Here is a 26,512-nt window from a genome sequence, read left to right on the forward strand (position 1 = left end):
TTTGTCATTAGAAATATATACATTGGAAATATATTCGACCATATATTAAAATACATTTTCATAACCATGAGACCTTATATTCTTATTGCTCAAGAGCCAATTATATCTCAACAACAATATACCATATTTACTCAATTTTATTGCACACCTTTTTTGGCCAAATTACATCATGGAAATTAGGGTGCGCATTAGATTTGATGGCGCATTTACATTTGCCATCAAATACTTTTTGGGTTTAAAGGTTTTGAAAATTGAGGTGCACGTTAAATTTAATGGCACATTATATTCAAGTAAATACAGTATAACCTACAGTATTTTTTCCATTTAACAATCCAATTGAGAATAAATAAAGTCACCATATCAAAACAATGCTATCTATCTAAGAGTGTCTCTTAATACAATACTGTATGTACATTTTCATGGATTCTTTCTCCAATATATAACAAATCATAGAACCAAAAAATTCTAGAGTTGGAAGGGACTCATCTAGTCCAACCCCCTGCAATGCAGGAATATGCAGCTGTCCCATATGGTGATCAAATCTGCAACCTTTGCATTATCAACTCCATGCTCTAACCAACTGAGCTATTGAGGCATAAATTCAAAGTTTCAATAAACAAGTTACTTTAGGGATTTTCAGCCTTTTTGAATCCATGGCTTCCTTGAGTCCACAGCTCCCTTTACATTATTTCTGCGACTTCCCTGTGTGATACAGGGGAATCCCCACTTAAGTGGGAGTTCCTTCCCAGGCCACTGCACATGTCACCAGGACACCTTCCTTCCTTGGTTTTAAAGGTTGTTGAGGAGCTCCGTCTTGCTAAGTTCTAACCCCCGACTGGTTTACTGGAGAACAATGACACTGTCAGTCATAACCATCAATTTCAATGGGCCTACACTGAGTGAGATTAACACTTGCTACAATCCAATATAAATTGGTTTTATCCTACTCAGGGAAGACCCATTGGAGGTCAGTGATCCCTGAGTCAGCCACACCCATCAATTTCAGCAGATCTCCTCTTGGATACGATTACTACTACTACTACTACTACTACTACTACTACTACTACAGTTTATTTCCCATCTATTACCTACCTATTTCAATGGATTTCCAATCAAGCAGGACTCAATACTGCCTACAACCCAATGAGAATGAGGATGGGCTTCGCCCAACAAAGTTCTGCTCAAGAGTAGAACCCACTGGGTTCAACGGGTCACAGTTGCCTCACTATCTTCCAATGGGTCTCCTGCCAAGTAGGACTTACACTGGCCACAGCCCAGGCAAGAAGAAGTTGCCTTGTCAGGTTCAACCATCGCCTCACACTCACCATACTGGCCTCATGAACCATCCGATTCCCTCCTTCTCCCTCCTCTCCCTCTTGCAGGCTCCCCTCATGTGCCTGGAGTTCATGGTTGAATATGTTGCATTTAAAAAATGAGTTATCATTTCAATATCCTCAACTATGGAAAGCCAGTAAGCCTGACCTGAGTGCAACAGCACTTCTCCCCAGTTGTGATTCCCAGCAACAGGTATTCAGAGGCATACTGCCTCAGACAGTGGAGGTATGGGTCAAAGCCATTGTAGCTAGTAGCCATTGCTAGCTTTATCTTCCATGAATTTGTCTAAATCTCTTTTAAAGTCCTTCAGGTTGTAGCCATCACTACATCAAAGCAAATCCCACAACTATGCCCTATATCAGGCATAGGCAAACTCCGGCCCTCCAGATTTTTGGGACTACAATTCCCATCATCCCTGACCACTGGTCCTGTTAGCTAGGGAGGATGGGAATTGTATTCCCAAACATCTGGAGGGTCGGAGTTTGCCTATGCCTGCACTATATGAAGACTGACCCTTTTTAGCTTTATTGTATTAAAAGAGGAAGAAAAAGCACTCTGTTGCCACTTTCTCCTTACCATGCACCTTTCTATCACAACAACACCTTTGCTACTTTTTGTGTGTGCCAGAGAAACCTACTCTGACAGAAAGGGGTTATTTCAGCAGTTTGGCTCAGAAAAAGATCTGCTAAGTACATAGTGTCTGGTAAGTCCCATTTAAAATGGCACATTTTAGGCAAATGTAATGTATGCATTTTAGATCAGGCATACACATGTTTGGAGCAAATCTCCTGTTTATTTTGTATGAAGCTCCTCAAGTTGAACTCTTTCTTTGAAACAACTGCTTAGTATTGGGGGAAGTTATATTGGTTCTTTTAGAACTGGTGCTCTCATTAAGTTTTCCATGATGCTTCCTTGTATCATTTAATTGGTTTACTTGTATCATTGAAAGCCAGAACTCAAGCTGGATTTGATACAAGGTCACATATGGAATTTTCTTTTGCTTTCATGAGAACATTATTTGAGCCTACACACACCAAAAATACAGTCAGGAGGTGGACAGAAGAGAGGAAAGGGAATATTTAGTGTTTCTGATATGAAAACCATATTTTTAAGTTCTTCCACCTCATTGGCTCATTTTCAGCAGCCATTTCATATAAAGGGATATGTAATAATAATGATAATATAACAAAGGTTATCATGTCCTTGCCTGCTTCTGAACAGTTATTGCCAAGTATTGTTAGTGCTTTCCCCCCCAAAATAAATTTAAAGGTACTCTCATTTTCCTATTCATATTGAAATACTGCCCCTCAATGAAGCGAAACTTAGCTTCACAAAATGTTCAGGGATATGTGTCCCCCTGCGCATAGATAAATACGGTAGGTACCGCTACAGCGGGAAGGTAAATGGTGTTTTCCCGTGTGCTGCTCTGGTTCGCCAGAAGTGGCTTTGTCATGCTGGCCACATGACCTGGAAGCTGTATGCTGGCTCCCTCGGCCAATAACGCGAGATGAGCACCGCAACCCCAGAGTTGGTCACGACTGGACCTAATGGTCAGGGGTCCCTTTACCTTACATGCCCATCTGGGGAGGGGATTTTACATTTTAAAGCAAATTTGGGTGTGTGTTTTTTTAATGGTGTATGGGCATTTCTGGTTTAGGCTCTGGCTCTGGCATGGGTGGCCCCAAGCTGTAGTTCAGGTTGGGGCTCTGGTATGCGTGGCTCTGGCTTGGTGGCTATCGGGCGATTGCCCTATAAAAGCTCAACATCTTTTTGTGTCTGGATTTTCACCTCTTGAAATATGGCAACCCTACTTTATTTTCATAAATATATGTTGTCAGCTATAACAAATATTTGCCAATTCAGAACATAATAAAGATTCAGGAATAAGTCATTCTGTAAGGAAAAATTTTCTTTGCCTCATTTTGAAAATAATAATAATTTGCAGACTGCATAATGAGGGAAACTAGAGTCTGTGAACTAGAATTGTTACACCAACCTGTAGTTCTGAGAATGAAATTTGAAAAGTGATTCTCATGGCCCATGTGTGAATCTGTGCAATAAATATTCTGGATTTTATCCAGCTGAGTTCTACTCAGAGTACACTCACTAAATTAATGGCTTGTTGTTGTTTAGTCGTTTAGTCGTGTGACCTACTCTTCGTGACCCCATGGACCAGAGCACGCCAGGCACTCCTATCTTCCACTGCCTCCTGCAGTTTGGTCAAACTCATGTTGGTAGCTTTGAGAACACTGTCCAACCATCTTGTCCTCTGTCGTCCCCTTCTCCTTGTGCCCTCAATATTTCCCAGAATCAGGGTTTTTTTCCAGGGAGTCTTCTCTTCTCGTGAGGTGGCCAAAGGATTGGAGCCTCAGCTTCAGGATCTGTCATTCCAGTGAGCACTCAGGGCTGATTTCCTTCAGAATGGATAGATTTGATCTTCATGGATCACTGCCTTGTTGTGGCGAAGGGGCTTGAACAACTCAGAGAAGCTATGAGCTATGCCATGCAGGGCTACCCAAGATGGACAGGGCCACCCAAGATGGACAGGTCATAGTGGAGAGTTTTGACTAAACGTGATCCACCTGGAGCAGGAACTGGCAAGCCACTCCAGTATCCCTGCCAATAAAACTCCATGGACATAGACAACAAATTAATTCATGTTTATTAATTTCAGTGGGTCTGTTCTAAGTAGGACTTGAATTGGGTGTAACCCAGTATTCTTTGATATTGCTATCTACGTACAAAAATGAGCACTCATGTTGTGTGGCACAAAATTATTAATCAGGCAAAATGACATATATTTTGAGGGGACACGGATGGTGTTGGCTTTGGAACTGTAACAGCTGTGGCAAACGTGAGAAATCTCTGGCATTTCACAGAACTGTAGATTGTTGTTGCAACATAATGAACATCTTGTTTGCAGTGCCCAAGAGCAGTTGGATGTTGTGTCATTGTGGGCAGGGGGTTCTTTAGGAGTGTCAAGAGGTTGAATAGCTTTTCAGTAGGTTAAAGTTAATTTCCAAGAAAAAGACACATCACATTCAATAGGCTCTTCTACCTTTATGTCTCTCAAGACCACCAACTCTGTTTCAAAAGCTAACAGCTATTGGGCCTCATATTAACACTATGAATAAAAAAGGTAAAGGTAAAGGGACTCGGCATTTTGCACTTTGCACTTTGACGTGCTTTCGAACTGCTAGGTTGGCAGGAGCTGGGACCGAGCAACGGGAGCTCACCCCGTCGCAGGGATTCAAACCGCTGACCTTCTGATCAGCAAGCCCTAGGCTCTGTGGTTTAACCCACAGCGCCACCTGCATCCCTCAACACTATGAATACACCCTGCTAAAAATTAGTAATATTTATGGGACAAATGATAAAAATTACATATAGCCTGTATATATATTGAAGGGATGGAGGTAGGGGAAACAACTGGACAAATCAGAGAGTGCTTTTCCTGGATTTTCCTTTCCCCCCTGTTATGTACTGAGCTGAATCCTAGAACAATAGGATCCAGAATGCCCTTTTCCCCCTTTTTGAGGTCAAATTCCATGTCCAGGAACATACAGTGGTACCTCCGGTTGCGGATGGGTTCCATTCCGGAAGTCCGGTTGGATCCTGGTGAAACCTCACATCCTGAGGTTTATGTAACCAGAGAGTTGCATAACCAGAGGTACTACTGTATTAGAAGTTTTTGCATAGCAATCAATGGAAATATTGACTTGTTAGGTGAATGTTTGCCTAACAAATGATTTATAGGGAACACATTGTGTTCTGTAAGTGGGACTGTTAATAAATTTGGTTTTCTTCAGGAGCAAGATGTACTCACATCATCCTTGTATTTGTTTTGCCTTTCCAGAATATGATGGTAAGTGTTGCTTGTGAGTTCACACAACTTTGAGTTCATAGATTTCATTGAGAACTAAGTACATTTCTTATGTATGCAATTGTGATTTTTTTTTAATAAAAAAAATCCCCTTTCCTTCCCAAAAGGCAGAGTATGTTCTGACATCAACCACTATCAAAAATACAGAGGATGATACCTGATTCTCATACTTGGGGTGGATACTTTAAGTCAGTGGACCTAAATCCATTAATTTCAATCGATCTATTAACGTTGGATATTACCCAGTAACGTTGGATATTACTCAGTTTGGGCATTCAGCATCTACAAAGAGGAGTGTTTACTGGTTGACAAAGCCTCCCTCAGTGTCCTTTAATACAAACATGAAGGCTGAAGAGATTGCTCAGCCAGTATTAAGGGTTGAATTGGAACATAAAGAAGCAGGTGTCCTCTCACTTGATATATGGTACACTTTGCAAATAATCTTGGTGTGGCCTCAATAATGATCTTGTGCTCCTCACTGGTGGCCTCTCTTAAATCAATCAGTTTCTCATAAAATGATTTTTTCTTGCAGCAGTTCTCCATCCTCTTGTGTCACCAGCGGTGGCTGAGCTGAAATTTCCTGCATCCTAAAGAAGAGTATGTATAAAAGGAATGGCCTCATGGCCAACGTGACAGTGACCTCCGCCACACCAGAGGTACACATTTGTTATTCTGTTACCATTTGTAGGTTTTAAATTAATTTTAAATTAATTGTCGTTTATTTTGGCATCTCTCTAAGACTTTCTGCCATTTATTTGTCTTGCCTAGTATCATACTTGAATGTATTTTACAGATAATGTAAATTGAACATTACAGCTGCAGCCAACGTGGCTAATGGGCAGGGGTGCTGGGACCTGAAGATTAAGGAGAGGCCAAATGGGGAACAAACTGAGATCTCAATACAGGGGTAGGGAAGACATTTGATTCAGTTCTCCTTTAAAGACAAACCTACCTAATTTGCCCTTTCTGAAACAATATATAAACTGAAACACGGACATCCTCCAAAGTTCACACTTCTCTGAAATTTGCCGTGCCATTCTTCAGCCAAGTAATTTGTACAAAAATGTGTATACCTTGGTAAAGTATGCATTAAAATGCTTATATTAGTGAAATTATTACTTATTAAATTTATGTACTGTCCTTCATCCAAAGATCACAGTGTGGTTTACAACATAAAAACACAAAATAGAACTGAAACAGTCATGTATTAGCAGCTATGATCTCTTTTCTCCTGTTATGAATCAGAAAGAACCAGTTTTGGGGATATTGCAGGGATAAATTTAACTCTATTGTGCACTCGACTCCATAAAGGTAAAGGAACCCCTGACCATTAGGTCCAGTGGTGACCGTCTCTGGGGTTGCGGCGCTCATCTCGCATTATTGGCCGAGGGAGCCGGCGTACAGCTTCCAGGTCATGTGGCCAGCATTACAAAGCCGCTTCTGGCAAACCAGAGCAGCGCACGGAAACACCATTTACCTTCCCGCTTGGAGCGGTACCTATTTATCTACTTGCACTTTGACATGCTTTGACATGCAGGAGCTGGGACTGAGCAACGGGAACTCACCCCGTCGCGGGGATTCAAACCACCAACCTTCTGATTAGCAAGCCCTAGGCTGAGTGGTTTAACCCGCAGTGCCACCTGTGTCCCTCTACTCGACTCCATAGAGTATGTCTTTTTGCATGTTTTTCATGAGATCTCCAAGCCTTGGAAGGCTGGAAATAATAATACAAGATTATGGAAAACAATGCATTTTGTTGAGTTCTGTTCACTTCAGCTTTCTGTGGAAAAGCTGTACAGAGCTGTACTGGAATTTACAGTGGATTTAAACCTGCAACTTACATGAAAAAATAGACAACAGAACTCTGTAGTTCATTTCAATAATTTAGTATTATTCATGCTGAAAAATAAAGTCACTCAGTTGAAAACATTTGAAAAGGATGAGCAATGAAGACTGTCATCTCGTGGTTAGGATTTATACCATGTCCCAAAATTGTAAGAACCTAACTACTAGCTGGGTTTTCTACTTTTTGAGTGGTAGGTGAGAGTGCATCTTATATTATATTGAGAAGTTACAGTAAATCTGTAATGTCCATTAGAAACTCTTGAAATTTGAAAAGGTTCCTTTGTGATTAAGGGTCTAAGTTCATATTCAATAGATCTAATACATAATTCTGATTTTGCCACAGTCTTCCTGCATGGTTTTGAATAGCTTACTGGTGAACAGTTATATTTCTGGGAATCTGAAGGGAAACCTCAGACTAAATAGAGTGTTTTCTGTTTAATGTAACAGAGAATGATCTGTGTGAATTCCCGTATTTATTAAAAACAGTAGCCTCCTTCCATTTTATTTAGTTTTCACAACTGTTTACTATGTCATCATAAGCATGTTTACTCAGAAGTAGGTTCTGAGTTCAATGGGACTTACAGCTTAGTATATTTGCTTAGGATTTTCTAAAGTGTGTCCAGTAACCAAAAGACTTTGGTCATATTCCCCAATATCTAGTTCTATTCAACTTAGATTATGTCACAAATATTTGCAGATATAGGTGTGTGCCCAATTAGTCACTTCCTCTTCTTGCTGCCATCACTGCCTGCCTGCCCATTTACCACCACAGCATTTGGGGATTTCTTGTTTTGAAAAAACAAAAGGGGGAACAGGATAGGGGTATAGAAGATTTTGCATGGTGTGAAGAAAGTGAAGAGAAAGACATTTTTTCTCCCTCTCTCATAATACTAGAACCTGGGGCCATCCAATGAAGCTGGATGCTTGAAGATCCAAGGCAGATAAAATAATGTACTTCTTTACAAAGTGAAATTATGTTATTCACTCCCCCAAGATATAATGGTGATTACCTTTTTGGATGGCTTTCAGAGAGGATTAGACAAAGTCATTGAGGATATGGCTATCAGTGACTATCAGTCATGTTCTACCTCCACTTTTGAAATCAGAAATTCATTTTCTGTGAAAAGTGCTATTGCACTCAAGTCCTGTTTGTGGCCTCCCCTTAGGCATCTGATTGGCTACTGTAAGAATAGGATGCTGGACTAGATGGGCCTTTGGTCTGATCCAGAAGAACTCTTGTGTTATTCTCCTCGTGATTAATGGCAGGCTGCTTAGCCCAACCCTTTAACTCTTTAAGTCTTTGTGAACACAATCATTATTTAGCTGACTGGCAAATTTCTGGTTTCATGTAAATCTATTCCTCCCATCCCTTTCCATAGGGCAGCAGCAGTTCTGACTCTCTGGAAGGACGGAGTTCAGATTATGCCCATAAAAGCTATGATGCAGTTGTATTTGACGTATTGAAAGTAACTCCGGAGGAGTTTGCAGTAAGTAAAATTACTGATTTCATATTTGTACTACAAGTATTGACATGATCGTAAGAATAGGTTCTCATTCAAATTTCTGAAGTAAATTAGTGTTCAGCAAGATATCTTGGGGGTTTACTTGATTTACATATAAAGTTTTTAATTCTTATGCCCAGTTGCAGCATAACTACCACTTTTTTCAGTGAAGCTTCTCCTAAGCTGTAGCCACAGCACCATGTTCACTTTTATAGAAAACTTTTTTCAAAATGTGAATGCAGAAGTGGAAACATAGCACTCAGGTATCTGGGGCTTCTGGAGAGGCTTCAGCAGCATGTCCACCCACCATTGACAACATTTTCTCCCTTCCTCCAGGCATTGGAGCAGTTTAGGTAAAGAGGATCTTTACTGCCTTATTTTTTATATTTAGGTATTTGTTTGTTTGTTTTGTTTGTGTGTGCGTGGTTGTTTTTCTTTTTTATTTAAACCAACAACACAGGACTTCTCCGCAAGCCTTTTTTCCAGTTGGAACTTGCTAGAACTCAGTTTCAACACCTCTCAGGTGGGCACCATTGCCATTTTAAAAGAATGAGGGAGGTGTTCATGGTGATTTCTGGCACTTCTTTTTCTAGAAAAATGGAACTGCTTCTCTGTCTGATATGACAGACACTGGGGATTTAAGCAGAGATAACGTGACCGGGAGGGATTCTGACTAAACTGAAAAGGCAGTAGCCAAAGCAGTCAGCTACTTTGCCTTTATTTCAGTTAAATGAGGTTTACTATTAGAAAAATACACAAGAAGAGAAAGGGAACTATAGCCTAGGAATTACAGATGGAAAAACTAAAATTAAATTGAGGAAGCAACATATAAAGCCTTTCCCTTCTGTGACTCTGCACTTAAGGATGTATCATACTATGTTTTACTGGATCTACTCTAAATATAACTAACATTGGATAGAAAGCTGAATCTCTACATTGCAGTACCTGTGAATAATTTCCAATGTTAGTCTTACACAGAGTAGAGCCATTGAAAGTGATGGACACAACCAACTTAGGTACATTAATTTCAATGGGTCTATTGAGTAATGAGCAAAATTTAGCTGGATGTCACACAACCCTTGTTGCCTTGTTTGGTCAATAATGTGGGGAAAGGAGCTCTTTAAAAGTGTCAGAAGTGAGCTATTGAATCAAAAATTACTTTAACAGTGTATTTCATCACAGCAGTGTGAAGATTTTTTGTACAATACCAACTTTCCTGAAGACTATGCACACATGATCCGGGGCCTGAGTGTTGTTAGAATTTTCTGTCTTGGGCAAAAGTATCTTGGACTAGCACAGAATCAAGTATTTGTAAATTTGTAATTGTTCTTTCTCTAACTTTTGTTACAGAGTCAGATTACATTGATGGATATGCCTGTGTTTAAAGCTATTCAGCCAGAGGTATGTGCCCTGATATTAACTTTTAATAAATGTTGGAAGTCAACAATGACCATTTGGATAACTTTATATGTATTTCAAGGGAAAAGAACTGTTATTAACATAAGACCCAAACTGTACCTAGCGCTGTACAGTGAAGTACCTATATAAAGACTGTAAGTGCAAAGCGACCATTTAACCTGCATCAAGAAATGCAAATAATGTTTCTGAGAAGCTGGGTCCCCTCTGAGATTTTTCATGTGCCTCTTGTGCTGAAAGTTCCCCCACTCCTATAAATGCTATCAATCAATCAATCAATCATATACACCTCCCCCAAGGGCAAAGAGAGGAGCTGCAAGAGAAGCCCAATCATTTTAAATTCCCAACAGGATGAGAACTCAACCTCTCTCCCTACTATCTCTTTCCATAGAAGAAAACATTACAGGCAGAGGAAGCAGGATGGGGCCCATCATAATTTTTTCTCTGGCATGTTGGAGAATATGAACAAGCAGCAGTATGTAAATGGAAGTCATAGCAGATTTCAGGGACACTTCTTGTGCCACTCAGTCATTTGCTCAATTTTGTACCACTGTGTTTACTGCTGCTGCTGAGGAATAACTCTGGGCGGCTTCCAACAAAATATTAAAATACAATAGTGTGTCAAACATTAAAAGTTTCCCTAAACAGGGCTGCCTTCAGATGTCTTATAAAAGTCTGGTAGTTGTTTTTTGTGTTACACAGGGCGGGTGCCATTACCAAGAAGGCCCTCTGCCTGGTTCCCTGTGACTTGGTTTCTTGCAAGGAGGGAACCGCCAGAAGGCCCTCGGCACTGGACCTCAGTGTCTGGGCGGAACGAGGAAAATAAAACCGAGGAAAGGAGCACTATTAAAAAAAAACAAATGCAGATAAACAGGGTTAATTGGAAGTCCTTTTTGAAATATTGTATAACCATATCAGTTTTTATCCATTTATTTCTTTTTTAAAAATCCATGGTCCTATGGAGACAATTATCACCCACCCACCTGACAATGTTCACTGGAACCCAAACCATGTGATCATGCAATGTCAATTCCTGAAACATTCTTCTGGCTCCATTTAGAAAGTGTGCAGCAGAAGCTGCATGTCTTAGCCACTCAGGGAAGCTTTTATATTCAATGATGTTTTTGTTGTTGCTGTTGAAAAAAGAATAAAAAAGCCATTGGCCAATTTTATTATTGTAAACTAACTAGCTCCTCCATCACCCAAATGTCCCACCCTCCCTTCACTTCCTCCAAAACCTGCCAAATGTTCTGCTGCAGGAGTGTTCAGATCAGCCCTAGTCAGATTGATTGTGGTCAGCGTAAAGACAGACAGGGCATTGGCAGGTCTTATTCAGGTTTGTATGTTGATGTTGACTGACTGCAGTAGATGGAAATGTGGTTTGAGACAAACTCTTTAAAATTGCTTTAAAATTGCTTGAATTTTCTATTTTAGAAGTTAGAATAGGCCTTCTAGGAAGCAGTGTAGACGCTGAGTTAAAGCTTGGCAGAAGGCTAGGAAAACTTAGAAGTCTTGCAAGTGTTGTAATACATAGCTGTCTTGTTCCCTGATGAATATAAGAAGTGACTAATTTTATCAGGAGATGTCTGGTGAATGCAGTCAGAGCTCTGACATATATAATTGCTTCCATCTGTACTTGCGCATACAGCATGTGTTCTAAGACCAATTAGATCTCAGCTGCTGATATTGCTAACAGTGGCTTTTCCAGCTGTCTCTTTTAATTCTATGTAGTCAAATTAAAATCTGTTACCTTCTGTGTTATTCATAAGCATGTGTTATTCGTTGAACTTAGTTTTGATGTGGCATCTTACTGATAGAATGATAACTTAATTCTATGGGCTAGATATATTTGGGTCCTTATAATGGTTTTAACAGGCTACTACATTTACCTTATATATGAGGGGAGGCTATTTCCTGAGTGCTTCTGCCTATTTAGATTTGGAAATGTTCTCCCCAGAGAGGCTTTACAGGCACCTACAATGTATTTCTATCAGCATCAGGGGAAAAGCTTTGTATTCTGCCAGACTTTAGGGCTTCAGAGAATTTCAGCAATTCTGGCATTCTGAAGCCGTGAGAAAGTTATGCTACTGGTTGATATTTGTTTTAACACTGCTGTTGTTTGGTTTTATGCTGGATTTGTATTTGTATTTTTGATAGTGCATTTTTACATGTTTATGTCCTTCCACAGACTGCTGGTAATGGGAGTGGGAGTGGAGCTCAGAAGTATCATAAATTAATAATATGTACAATATTTCATGGCCCTAGGCAATTTTATTTCTAAAGAGGTTTGTGGCCATTTTCTTACTGATTCTGCATCTTGGACTCCTCAAAGACCCCACAGTATTCTTCCTGCAGCAGGAGCTTCTGGAAGAAATTATGCATGGCATGAATAGATGAAAGTTTTTCCACTCTCATCACACTAGAACTTGTGGGCATCCAGTGAAGCTGCATGTTATAAGATTCAGGACACGTTAAAGAAGTACTTCTTTATACAGCACATAGTGTTATGTAGCCCATAACTATGGCACTTGCATGTCTTTGAATGAGGATTAGGCAAATTCATGGAGGGGAGGGCTATCTGGGGCTACCAGCTATGCTCTATCTCCACAGTTGGAGGCAGCAATGCTTCTGAATACCTGTTGCTAGAAATCACAGGAAGGGAGAGGGCTCTTGTGCTGCCTGCAGGTTTCCCATAGACATCTGGTTGGCGGCTGTGATAACATGATGCTGGACTTGGTGGGCCATTGACCTGATCCGGCAGGCTCTTATGTTCTTTGCGGGAGTTATGTGCTTTAAATGTATTGTGTGTATGCAGCCTGAGATATAAAATATTTAAGTGGAGAAGGGCATGAACTTTGATTCTGAGAGCTTGCAACTCAGAAGCAGCAACATATTTTCCACCCAAAGACTTGTTATAACAAATTGCAAAGGCAGCCTTTTATTTGGCTTTAGCAAAAGGAATAGTAATGTTGTCATTTGTTGGTCGAGAGCCATCTGCTGCTTTTCCGCACTGTGTTTATGCCATGAAGTTTAAGGATAACTAAAAAATCATCAGTCCTCAGCGTGGTGCTTGACCTTTTCTGATGTCAGTTTTTATCCAGTCCTGAATGTAAGGCATTCCAGAGCACAGAGAGAGGTGTTGGATGTTTTACGAATATTAACAAGTGCCGTATGTTTGCAGATATTAAGTCATTTTTCCTTTAAAAATAAAGAATATTTTAAAATGAGAAAGTTATCTAGGGCAGATTGTCAAAGTTGCAGTCCCTTGGGTTATCCACAGCACACTATGTATTGCAGCCCATCAACTGCTTAATAAAGACCCTGAATTTTAGCAGTCTATTAGCATATATGATCACATCACAATTTATTCTAAAGGGGACTGATACACTACAACCTTGACAGTACTTGTATCAGGTTGCTTTGATCAGCTTAAATAGTAAACAGTTTTTGAGCATCTTGTTAATCCGTGAAGCTCCCTAATTCCTGTCGGTTACTGTTTTCTCCCCATATTATTACTGTATACTGTAGTATCTTCTTCTGGTTTTCTTCATTTGTGCAGATGCAGCCTAACTCCTAAGAAGCAAGAACTCAGGAAGTGGTTTTTGCTGCTCAGTGTTGATTTTGGGGTTATATAAATATTTATACTAATCATTCTTTTTTTGAGTAACTGGAGTGACTTATGAGATAATTTTCATATCATTAAGTAACAAGGGAAGCCTTATAAGTCATCATTTGATCATTGTTCACACAGCTGTTTTCTTCCCAAAATTTGTAAAACGTGTCACACACACACACACACACACACCATACCCACACACCCAAATTACTTTGTGCATTTAGTAGAAGACTGCAGAAACTACCATAAATACAGTGGTACCTCGGGTTACAAATGCTTCAGGTTACAAATGCTTCAGGGTACAAACGCCGCTAACCCAGAAATAGTACCTCTGGTTAAGAACTTTGCTTCAGGATGAGAACAGAAATCGTGTTCCGGTGTTGCGGCAGCAGCAGGAGGCCCCATTAGCTAAAGTGGTACCTCAGGTTAAGAACAGTTTCAGGTTAAGAACGGACCTCTGGAACGAATTAAGTTCTTAACCAGAGGTACCACTGTAGCAGGATTTATTGCACTTGCATGATAATATGATTGATTACAGCTTTACAATAGACATCAGGGCTAGTTGCTACCCTGCTATCCATTGCCCACTCCCCTGTCAGGATTCTTCTTCCCACTCCCACCCCCCAAATATCTAATGAGATGAACAATGTGGTACAAGGATGTGTTGGTAGGCAGACAGGGGCAATTTACCACAACTGCTAGTATATGATGACTATTACTTAACCTAGGTGAGTAGGCCAGTGGTAGGTTGTATATGATTGTATTTATTTGTGATAGCTAAGATGTGGAATGTTCACAGAATCATGTTTACTTACAAAGGAGGTTCTCATGATAAGCTCCTTTTTTACTGATTTTAATTGCAAGTAACAAAACATACCCATAGAAGGAAAACAGAGCCTAATAGCTTTACAGAGAATAAAAAATAGTGACTGATGTAGTTTTGGACATTCCCAAGAAAGGCAATCAGATGAAAGTGTCTCTTCATAAGGTTCCATGAGTTGATGGAGGGTGAAAATCATGTTCGGTTGTCTTAACAAAATCAGCAAAGGGATACCAGATTGTATAGGTGTGAGTCTTTCCACCCCTCAGATTGATTTTCTTTTTTTGAAATGGTTAATTTGTTCATAAGCATAATATCCCATGCTTGCAGAATCCAGGCTTCAAAAAGATTTGCATTTAAAGTCTACTAATTTTGCAGTCACTAATCTAGCTGCAATTAATAAATGGAGGATGAGGTCTTTATTGGTTTTATTCTTAACCTGAAGAGTAAAATAAGATAGGAGTGCTAATTTTTGGTCTGGTTGTAGCGATTGTCCCATCATTTGATTAATTGTTTGAAAAACTTTTCCCCAAAAGGGAATAATTTTGGGACAAAACCACCACATGTGTACTAGAGAGCCAGGTTAATGGCATTCCCACCAGCAGAAATTGGACGTGTTGCAATTACTTCTGTGTAGTCTAGCTGGGCAGAAGGACAAATGATGTGCTATCTTTAAAGCATTTTCTTGAGTTCTAACTGAGATGGATCTAAATGGTAGTTTAGGGCAGATTTGTTCCCGGGGTTTCCCCTCTAATTCTGCTCCAGAATCTTTTCCCCATTTTAGTCTTAATGAAATGAGAGGAAGGGTAGCCTATTGTGTGAGGATTTTATATAGTTGAGAGATGATTCCCTTTCCCAGTGGGTTGGTTGAGTTGAGAAGTTGCTCAAAAACTATTTCAGCTGGATAATGCTTGTGTCCTTGCATTTGGCTGATTTAGAAAATAGATAACGTGGTGTATCTCTAACCAGCCACATGGTATATGTCCCAATATAAAATTTATTTCTGTAACTGTAAGGGGCTTTTGGTTAGCACAGAAGTCTTTGAGATTATATAAACCCACTTTTTCCCTAGCAAATGAGCCTGATTTGGCTACTGTACAAAAGGAAGGCTGTTGAGTTGTTGAGATTAAAGGGGAAGACTTTGTTTTGGAGCAAGCTTGGCCAGCAACAGATCCAAATATCATCTTGCCTTGGTGACATCTCGACCCCCAAAATGAAATTATATTTTCAACACCTGATGCCTGGAGTGATTCTGGATGGAATATTTTACAGGAAAATTTTGAACTCCCTACAAATTGGGTTATGTAATGGGACAGCTGGTTTTCACATATAGAATTTGTGGTGCTGGCTGACACTCCCCCCAAAAATCAATCTCTCTCTCTCTCTCTCTCTTTTTAATAAGTATATAACTCAGAAATGTGTTGGTACATTTACAAAATATTTTGAGCATTTTTCCTTCTGAATAGAAAAAGGACAGCATTGATAGATTGACCTTTTTAAAATATATGCCAAGATTCTGCAGAAACAAATGCTACTGTAAATCCAGCTTCTGAAATTAACTTTTCAATAAGTAAAGCACCCCAAGTTTCATTTCTGGGTAGACTTTAAAATACCTGTGGTTTTCACATCCAAAAAGAAATAGTAATGAAAATGTTAGGTTAGCTGGAACAAATTTAAGAGTTTATTTGCAAATAGACTGACTTGAAACTAAACATGTAATGCAATCCTATGCATGTTTATTCAGAAGGAAGATGACTCACTGTTCATTAGGACTTCAAGTGTGTTTAGGATTGCAGCCACTATGAAAATTTGTTTATTCCAGTTATTTATTAGTTGCTTTTCAGAGCCAAGCCTTCACATAGCAACACAGAGAGAGAAATAAGAAGCGAAAGAAAGAACCTTTGGCAGAGTTTGAAGCGCTGATGTGAATATAGACAAATAAATGATTGAAATGTGAAATTAGATCATCAAAATTCTCTCAAGGAAAGGCAATACTAAAAAAATCAGTTCTGTTATTCAAGAAGGCCTTAACATTTGTTTGCCCCCCCTTTAGCATAAGAGAGTTTCACAACTGCAGCAACTGTACCAGTTTCACTGGTGAGCACACAGACAGGACCTCAGATATGGATCCTGAATCACAGGCAGGGTCATGGGGGTGTAGCTGGTCCTTAAGGTAAACTAGTTCTAAACTGCCAGCACTTTGAACTGGGCTCAGAAATGCCCTGGGAGCTAGTGCAGCTGGTGCAAAAGTAGTGCCACACCCCACCAAACCTGAGCAGCCCCCATCTCAAAGTGCACTGCATTAGTTTAGTTTCAAGATGATTACAGCATGAGTAACTAAGACCGGTTTCTGATGTTCCAGATAGGCCTGCAGCTGGCATAGCAGCCTGAGCTGATACAATGCATTTGCAAACTGCGCCTTTGGTCCTTCAGCAGAAATCCAATCCCATCAAGGTCCAGATTAATCCTGACCAGATTGACAGGTCTACTAAGCCTCTATCCTTGGCATCCATAGGTGAAAAAGGAAGGTAGAGATGTGTGTTAGCAGCAACATAGACTTGTTAAATTAATATGACATTCTGAAGTAAAAAAATAAAATCTAAATAGAAGTTTAGATGGTTTTCTCTTCCCTAATGCTCAATGCATATATTTTGTCAATAGTTGCCCCCAATGCCCCTCATAAGGCCAGAACAGACATAATGAGGGTAATCAAAGAGGAGACAATAGATGTACATTTCCCTGTTCATCTGTCTGTTTTGTAACACAAAAAAACTTTAATTAAAACTAATTAAAAAAACCTGTGATTAAGAGACCAGCAGAAGGCCCTGGGATCTTATACTTTGCCCTTAATGCATCCTGCTTAACCATGGTTTAAAGCTGGTTAAATTGAGAACCTAATTTAGCCTTTACCCCAATTAATATTTTTGCTGGCATGTCATTTGATGTCAGGACACAATTAATTCACTCTGGGAAGGCAGCAAGCCCAAGAACCAAATTTAATTACAGCCCTGCTGTGCTGCCTGCTAGTGACATGAAGCAAGTATTTCACTGAACTAAGTACAAAGCAAAGAGGAAAAACAGACACATTTCTACTCTGAGAGCAAATACACCATTGTCCAGTCCTGTCCTCATATGTATAACTGTACCCATTTTGTGTTTGTGTTCAATGCCATTTTATTTATTTATTTATTTAGTAAGTAAGTAAGTAAGCAAGCAAGCAAGCCACATTTAGTGTAGAGCAGGATAAGTGTCAAAATACTGTTGAGTGGAGAAATGTTTTTATGCCCACAACAATTGACTCTCCTAAGTATAAAGTTGTTCTATTGTGATCATCAGGGCCATCTTACCCACAGGCGCTAGGAGCGCAGGACACCAGGGCGCCGGGCTCTCAGGGGCGCCAGGCCAAGAATCCAGGGCCCGAGAGTTGAGTCCGGGGAAGAGCCCGCCCATCAGTTGGAGTGCTGCGGCGAGCTCTTCTGCTGCAGGTGGCTCTGCACCACGAGTTCGGGAGCAACTGAACCAGCGAGATGCTGAGGCGGCCAGCCAACTCTGCCCTCCTGTGCGCCTGGAACTGGGCAACTGGAGGGGGGCAGGTGGATCTTTGCACCCTGGTGCAACATATGCTTAAGACAGCCCTGGTGATTATTGACGAGTATCAGGATAAAATCACCAATTACAAAGTTTGAACGAAGTAAAATTAAAATAAATAAAATTACATATAATAGTTGGCCTGTTGTGTGAGCTGGAGAGCCACTGGGCCTCACTCAGCTGGGGGGGCAGGAGCCTTCCCACACACCCTGTTGAGCGGCGCAAAGAAGACCTGATGTCCCTCCAGCTCACGCGTAAGCAAGAGGAACTTCGGAGATTGCTTAGCCGGGGACGGGAGCCTTCATCCCACCCCCTGGCTGAGCAGGGCAAACAAACTGCATCAAGCTCCTGCCCCGCCTGGCAATGGAGTGAAAATGCTTCAGGTCCCGCCTTCGTGAAAGCTGCAGCAGTTTCACCCTGGCATCTCACGGGGTTGGGGCCAATGCAGTTTGTTGTTACAACATTGCTGAGTACGGCCAGATTGCAGTGTTTGGCTGGTGATACATCATGATGTTGAAAACCTGACATTGCCCAGCCCTAATCAAGATTTAGTTGGATAGACCCTGTTTAAAAATTGTTTTAGAAAACATTTGATCTTGCTTGTATTTGTGTGTGTGGAATGTGTATCACATTTAAAAGCAGTGGGTAATTTTTTTGCTGAATAGCATAAAATGTATTGGAAGGTTAGAAGTTAATGGTAAAAACACATAACGAGGAAGTTCTCTTCTTGTACAACACAATGCCGATGGCATGTAGACAAATACTATTGTAGGGGAGCGTGTGTTGTAGAAGATCTTTTTTTGGTAAAATCTGCTGGTAAATACTGTAATCAAAATGTAAACTTTCAAATGCATTTTCCAGGCACAAATGTGTTTATTTTCCTGGCCTGTACTTATTGGAGTGATAATTATTTCTGCTGATATTTACAGGCCTTTTCCCCCTCTATTTTTGTAGCCCGCCCCTTCAATCTCATTTCAGTTCTGCTATCGTGCTTAGCAGATTTGTGCCACGTGAACAAATGCTTTCCAGGCTCTTTGACCACCAGACATCTGTTTATCACATGGGGGAGACACGAGTCTTGACAGGTGTGAACTGGCACCATTATTCACAGCAGATACAAGTTGGAAACTTATGTTGAGAAGCGTGGGTGGAGATGAAGTGATTTTCCCGCTGTTCTCATCACATGTGGGCTTTTGGATTCCTACAGGACATTCTATCACATGCCTATAGAATTCTTTGGAGGCAGACTTCTAGTGCTTTGGCTGGCTCCCTGTCTTGGGCTGCATAACCTCCACAGTACAGAGCTGATGTTGGAGAAACGTGCATAACAGAGTTGTTTGAAGCTCTGTGGTTGCTAATAGTGGCTTAGGATAGATAATCTGGCTAACTCATTTCCAGGATACTATATACACAGTTGGTTAATTCTGAATGCAAAAGCTATATAGATTTGTAGTAACTTGAGCTAGTAATTGTGGAGGCAAGCTGTAGAATGTATTTGGAACATCAAGGGATAATGTGAAATTATCATTTTTCCCTTGGCAAAAATAATGTTTCTTTTTCCCCTTTGGATTATATTTGTGTGTGTGCATAGCTCTGAAGTATGCATATATTTCCAATTTAAAGTAAAAGCATTCAGATACATCTGAAATGTTTTGTTTGTGCTACACGAGACCCACTGTCTCCAGAGCTCTATGTTAACAGGACTAGGAAAATGCATCAGCCACTCAAGCACTACACAAAGCCAACCTTTTGGATGATCCTGACTAGTTCTCCTAATCTGAGAAATGAACGTAACAGAAATGGGCTGGGTACTATGGTATTGGCTGTTTTCAACTTTCTCAGCTGGTAGCAGAATAGTTGAGGTTCCAGAAGAGGATTTGTGGGAGATAGCTATAGATTAGGGTGGCCAAAGTGTGGCTCATGAATTTCTTGGGGCTTTTAGGCATTTAAAAGAAATTCCTAGTGTATGCATAGCTGCACATATGCTGTGGCCAATTGCCCTTTCCTCACCTGAACCATCCATTGATGACTGAGGAACCAGAGCTGATGTTAGCCCACATCCCAAAATGAGTTTGTAGTGTTTGGGCAATAAGATGACAACATAGTGGTCATTATATTATGTTGACAGCATTTAAGCACATTTTTATGGTCATACTGCATTATAATCCAGTGTATGAAAATCCAGTGATATTTTGTAGGAATCTTAAAATGATAGATGCAAAAATCATTGTCCTATATTTCTCAATATATTTTTAGTTTGTGAGAATCTTGCAGAATCATAAAGGAGGACTGTTACCTTGAGGTAGTGATGGGTAGAAGCATTTCCAGGCCACTGAGGTTGAATAAAGACATTCATTGCACTAACATTACTGTAATAAAACCTCCAAATCAAATAAAGCTTATGTGGCATTTCAGAGGATTTTCTTTTCAGTTAAGAATATATATAGAAGGTGCTTTTGAAATGTTATCGCAGAAGCACTAACATTTGTTGATGCTCTCTAATTATACAAAAATGAGTTTTTATTGTGGTACCAGTCACAGTGGTACCCAGTACTGTGAGGTGTGATAGAATGAACTCAAACAGACAATGATCTGGATTAAAAGTCGGCCACAACTTTATTGATTACAGATGTAAGTGGAACTTTGGTTCAGGTATTGGGTGTATATCCATTTCAGCCTCCTATCATAGGGTTGAAACTGCTTCAGGGCAATGTTTGAAGCTAGCCAGCTGCTGGGTGCATTTAGCAACTGGCTTTCAACCACTTGCGATCAAGTAAAGTTGCCTAGGCATCAGGATGGTGCCTAAAATCACCCACCATCTGGGGATCATTGGATCTGGACTGTTTTCAAACCCTAATACCCCATCCTGTAGCATTCTATCAGTTATATTTTGTCTGCACAATCGGAATGGATTTCTGGAACCAAAATGCTTTTATTGTGCAGCCTGAGCAGGAGCAGTCACCATTAAGAAAAAGAGGCAAGAATAGACCAATATATATGTGAACTGTCCTTGGATCAAGTGACTTTTCTTCTTTAAGTTCTCAAAGTTCTTCACCGAGCTCAAGGTTATCATCTTAACTAGCTAAATGTTTAGCTGAGAAACAATTATAGTCCATCATTTGAAAAAAAACAAAAAACCAGCAACTAGACATTCTGTTTTGGTGACTGCAACCCTGGTTTAAGGAGCCATTTGGCATTTGGCACCTAGCTTATATATCTAAGTTTCTAACTCTTCTTCAGGGTTGTGTCAAGGAATATGGCCTCCCCCCAAGATACCAATCTACCGAGGTAGCCATCCTAAGGCTGCCACTGGTATCTCTAAGGCCTGTCCACACCACACTTGGCTTCTGGACAGAGACTTCCACGAAAACCCCTCTAACAGAGTACTTTGATTCAGTGGCAGAGCGTATGCTACCATCACACAGCACAGGGGGCAGGGCGTACACTCATGCCAACCTGGCAGCCTTGTGTGACTGTGGTCAGACTCCCCAATCCCAGCCTCAAAAAGTGGTGGTGGTGGGGATGTACTCATGCGCCAGAGCCCAGCAGAGTAGCAGGGCGCCGCCTCCACTGTCGCCTCTCCTCTTCTCTGCCACTTCTGCCCCTGGGCTAGGCCTGACCCAGGAGTGGATCTACAGCTGGCTGGCAGCACTGGGCCGTTGAATGGCAGAAGGCCTGGCCTGTGCATGGCTTCCCTCCCTGTGGCTCTGGCTTCAGTGAAGAAGCCTGTCATGTGGGAACCTCGTTATGTGCCCAAGGCCATGGCCCCCCCAGGCCCCCCATGCTACACCACTGCCCTGATTAAGTCTTTGGTTCAGGTCAGGGTGATGTACGACTTCACCCAAATGTTTGAACACAAGAAACATTGTTATTGCAAAAGTGCTAACATTTGCTGATGCTCTCTAGTTATGCAGAAATGGGATTTCATTAAAATACCTTCCATTAAACAAGCAGCTGTAATACGCTTATCCAGTGAAAATTAATTATGGTGAGCTTTACATATACTGCCCTTGCTTAATTGGGCATCTTTTTAATCTATCCAATTTACAGCAGATCTCATTAGATGCATAGAATGTTTTGCCTTTGTTGCACATTACCCCCATGGAGCTGACAAGTCAAACATAGCCGCCTTATAATGTTCATGGTGGTACTGAAAAGTAGTTAAGATGTAGGAAAGCCACAGAGGTGTTTGACTATAATATACAAAGCACAAAATTCAGGATAATTTCATCTGAATAGGGAGCCAAATTATTTCCTTGGAAAATACAATTTCAGTTTTGTTTAGCGACAAGGTGTTTCTTGGTCATAAGATGTTTTTCTTAAATAAAATGGTAGATTGCAAAGCAGGATTTGCATTGCAATCAAGGTTTCAGTTACTGTGGAAAACCAGCAACAAAACATTAGCACAAGAGCACTCTCCCCTTCTGTGGTTCTCAGCAACTGTTATTCAGAAGCATTGCTACCTCCAGCTGGTGGTAGAGCATATCCATTGATAGCCCTGTCCTTCCTGAATTTGTCTAATTCTCTTTTAAAGTCATCCAAGTTGGTGGCCATCGTTGCCTCCTGGGGGAGCGAGTTCTATTGACTATGTGCCACAGGAAGAAGCACTTACTTTTATCTGTCCTAAATCTTCCAACAGTCAGCTTCATTGGATGTTAATGAAATACGGTTTCTTCCTTTGCTAAAGTCTCACTATGGAGCAAAGTCTGTGGTCCCATCTGTGACATGGTTTTTGTTTTTGTTTTGTTTTTTAAAAAACTGGCCTTGGTGATTCCTTGTTCTTAGTATTCTGTCTGTGCTATTACATCTCACTTTAGCATTGGACTCAAGCGTTAACTTTTAGGGCCTAGTGTGTGGTCTGAATGCACATACCGGTAAGACCACTACACTGCTGTAGGTCTGGATTCTGCTAGTGCCTGGATAGGTCTGGATCCTGCTAGTGCCTGGATGGGTTCCTGTATGCTGCCTTGTTTTCCAAGGCAGAAGAAAGGCAGGATTTAAAAATAAGATAATGAATTAAAGGGGACATACCTGTTGTGAGTACAAGGAAAATCAGAGGATCCAGTGACTAGATTTTAGTACTGTTAGAAGCTATAATAGTTTTCCAATTCTGTCCATTTGGAATTTTAAAATCCTGTTTCTTTGCTGGTATGTTTTCTTAATGGAAAGTTTTATTTAATGCTGTGAAAGTTTTTTTAAAAGATGGTATTATGTTATATTTTCTAGGAACTAGCAAGTTGTGGATGGAATAAGAAAGAAAAACACATCCTTGCCCCCAATGTTGTTGCCTTTACAAGGAGGTTTAATCAGGTAAAGATTCTAATCAGAGTTAATACATAATCATTGTCTCTCAGGTTAATACAGGTTGGATTTGTAACTGTACTGTACAAATAGATTATTGTTAATAGTTAGAAACATATAGCTGCCTGGGATTTCAGGAAGTTACCCATTCTAGATGGGGTTGCACTTCTTCTAAAGGAACAGGGATGTGGGATAGGAGTATTCCCTGATCCATGAGTGAAGGCTCATGTGGCCATGATGGCTAGGACTGCTTTCTTCCAGTGTTGGCTAGTATCCCAGCTACAGCTGCTCTTGACAGGGAAAGCTTAGCAACAGTCATCCATGCATTGCTAACCTTGAGATTGGATTATAGGGCTGCCCTACTATTTTTGTGTGGAAGCTGTCTTGTGGCCAGGATTGCCTTCTAGTAACACATAACACCAGTGCTGAAGGAACTGCACTTGTTGTCAATATACTCCTAGCCCAAATTTAAGGCTTGACTTTTGGTGTACAGAGCTGTCAACAGTTTGGGACCAGGGTATCTGAGGGATTGCCTTACCGTACAACTGCCTGTTCACAATGGTCATCTACAGAGGCTTTCCTTGTGGTGCTAAATGTTCCAGAGGTTTCTTCCATAACAACTCATACCAGGTCCTTCAGCACAGCAGCACCTGCCCTATGGAACACAGTGCCCAGTGATTTATAGCACAGCCCTATCATATAATATGGATATTAACTGGAGTAGAAAATAAATGATTTTATCAATAAAGAGCAATGAAGTTACTAGGCTCAATAGAATACCAAGAAAACTTGCATCATCCTTCTGTAATCCAAAACTGAACACAGTTCAGGAAAGAAGCACATTCAGACAACTGTGCTTGGGTGACAGCAATGTTCATACCTTACTGTGCAATCACTACAATGCATTCAGGTGGTTATTAATAACTCAATAGGCATGACTTCTTAGAGCAGTTCCACAGGGTTGTATATGATAGAGAATTACAGTGCCTTATTCTAAATAGCATGGGACCCAGGTGGCGCTGTGGTTAAACCACTGAGCCTAGGGCTTGCTGATCAGAAGGTCAGCGGTTCGAATCCCTGTGACGGGGTGAGCTCCCATTGCTCGGTCCCTGCTCCTGCCAACCTAGCAGTTCGAAAGCACGTCAAAATGCAAGTAGATAAATAGGAACCGCTACAGCGGGAAGGTAAACGGCGTTTCCGTGTGCTGCTCTGGTTTGCCAGAAGCGGCTTTGTCATGCTTGCCACATGACCTGGAAGCTATACGCTGGCTCCCTCGGCCAATAATGCGAGATGAGCGCGCAACCCCAGAGTCGGTCACGACTGGACCTAATGGTCAGGGGTCCCTTTAGCCTTTACCTTTTATTCTAAATAGCAATACCTTTTCATATCAACAAAGGTTCTGGTACTTACATAGCTTGTATGAAATAGCTTGCACTGGGGTTAGTTAGCTTCATCTGCCTCCTGTTGATGTTTTAACACATTCTTTCTCTAAAATGTCTATCTCTCTGTCCTTTTGACATAGGAATATGCTTATTCGTAGACATACCGGTAGTGGTTTGCACTATTACATGATTTGCACATCTGAGCCAGTTGTTTAGATTCTTAAGTGGTACCAATTTGTTTTAATTCAATGAAGGCTGCTTTATTCATTAAATTAAAGTCAATATATTTATTTTTATAGGTCAGTTTCTGGGTCGTACGAGAAATTTTAACAGCACAGACATTAAAAATAAGGGCAGAAATATTGAGCCATTTTGTGAAAATAGCAAAGGTAAGCTTTTTGCTTTTAAATAAAAGTCTCTCTAAATATTTTTGCCACTTCATAGCCATCTTCTGTTTCTCTTATACTGTTGAAAAAGAAAATGTGTTCTGTAGAAACCAGGGGCAATTTAGCCAGCAGAAAAATTGTTGTTAGTTATTACATCTAGCCATATAGTATATATGATCAGATAATACCTACTGTGTTGGCTAATTCTAATATGAATTCAGTCAATTAATTGTTCTGAACCACAGAGCTTTAGGCTAAGTGACATTTTACCAAACACAAAATTCCAGGGTAAATTTACTCAGAACATTTCAAGTTCTCAAAAATATTGAATAAACTACTTATTTTGTATTGAGGTATCTTGGAATTACATACAAGGTAAAAGAAAATTCAAAATCTAGGTTTTTGACCAGTAAATTGCAGTTGAGAAACATGTGTGATAGAGACTCATGTGATTCTGTCCACACATTAGCTGTTCAGTTTTTAGAAGTGATTTGTGTTTACAGTAGAACACTTTATTAAATTAAAGAGGCACTTTAAGAAAGTGGCAAGGGAAAAAACCTAATTAATATAAGTAAACAAGAGTTTGGATGACAGTCTGCTGCATAACTAGCCCCATGAAAAGCAGTGTATCACTGCAAGCTGAGCCAACACTGTATCCATCTGTCAAATCTGACCATTCCCTCATATTTTACTTACCTCCTCTCCCCCTCCTGTTTCATTATTGGCTTTGTAATCATTCTAATCATCCCATCTCGATTTCACTCTTGTCTGATGTATGAGACATATCTCAAACCAGCACCTGCCTTCTAGCTCAGACTGAGACTCATCACATGTTACTCCCACCCGTGGAGGCTGTTAATCAAGTATTGTATGTAACATATCAAGTAACATTTCCAGATAAGGGAACAGCCTCAGAATCAAAATCCAGATAAAAACAAATCCAGATATGCGTTGGAAAAGGGAACAGTCCCTTTTAAGCAGTTTTCTTTGCCTGTACAATGAACAACTGAGGATTGCAAAGACAGTGTAGAAATTTCCCATGCTCCCCTGGAGGAGGTAAACTAAATGACATATTTGGCTAAGCCAGTGAGATTCATCAAATTCCACTTTAAAAGGGCAAAAATCCATTTGAGAAGAAGCGAACAAATCAGTCAATCCTAGCACTTATGCATGCTACCTCAGCAACTAGACAACAAAGTCTAGCACTTTCCCCTTCACGTCCTGCCCAAGTAATGATTACCCTTTTATATTTTTGTAAATAACCTGAAATGTTTTAAGGAATTCCCCAATTCCTAGCCAAAGTACCGTAATCTGAGAGAGATGTAAAATCAGAATTCTGTCATACTTCCTAGATTAACATTTAATGTTAGTTTTAATTAACCCACATTAGCATGGGGAATGGCAACTTCCTCTTTTTTCAAAAGACCTTATTGCACTC

The 26,512-nt window shown here is 40.4% G+C and overlaps 1 protein-coding gene across 14 annotated transcripts in view; it reads left to right on the top strand.

Moving 5' to 3' along the window:
* Positions 1-26,512, top strand: part of RALGPS1 (Ral GEF with PH domain and SH3 binding motif 1) — a 206,914-nt gene that overhangs the window by 31,926 nt on the left and 148,476 nt on the right. For 8 of the 14 annotated variants that reach the window (XM_060270379.2, XM_088664937.1, XM_035113367.3 and 5 more), the window contains 5 exons: positions 5,751-5,874; positions 8,443-8,550; positions 9,916-9,966; positions 23,232-23,315; positions 24,988-25,077. In XM_060270379.2, the coding sequence (XP_060126362.1) occupies positions 5,818-5,874; positions 8,443-8,550; positions 9,916-9,966; positions 23,232-23,315; positions 24,988-25,077 (390 nt within the window). In that variant the 5' untranslated portion in view covers positions 5,751-5,817. Of the gene's footprint in view, positions 1-5,144; positions 5,201-5,750; positions 5,875-8,442; positions 8,551-9,915; positions 9,967-23,231; positions 23,316-24,987; positions 25,078-26,512 lie in introns of all 14 variants that reach the window. The other 6 variants (XM_035113375.3, XM_088664942.1, XM_088664940.1 and 3 more) reach the window with 2 other exon arrangements.

The sequence above is a fragment of the Zootoca vivipara genome, chromosome Z2 (genome assembly GCF_965207765.1).
Source record: "Zootoca vivipara chromosome Z2, rZooViv2.hap1.1, whole genome shotgun sequence".
NCBI classification, from domain to species: domain Eukaryota; kingdom Metazoa; phylum Chordata; class Lepidosauria; order Squamata; family Lacertidae; genus Zootoca; species Zootoca vivipara.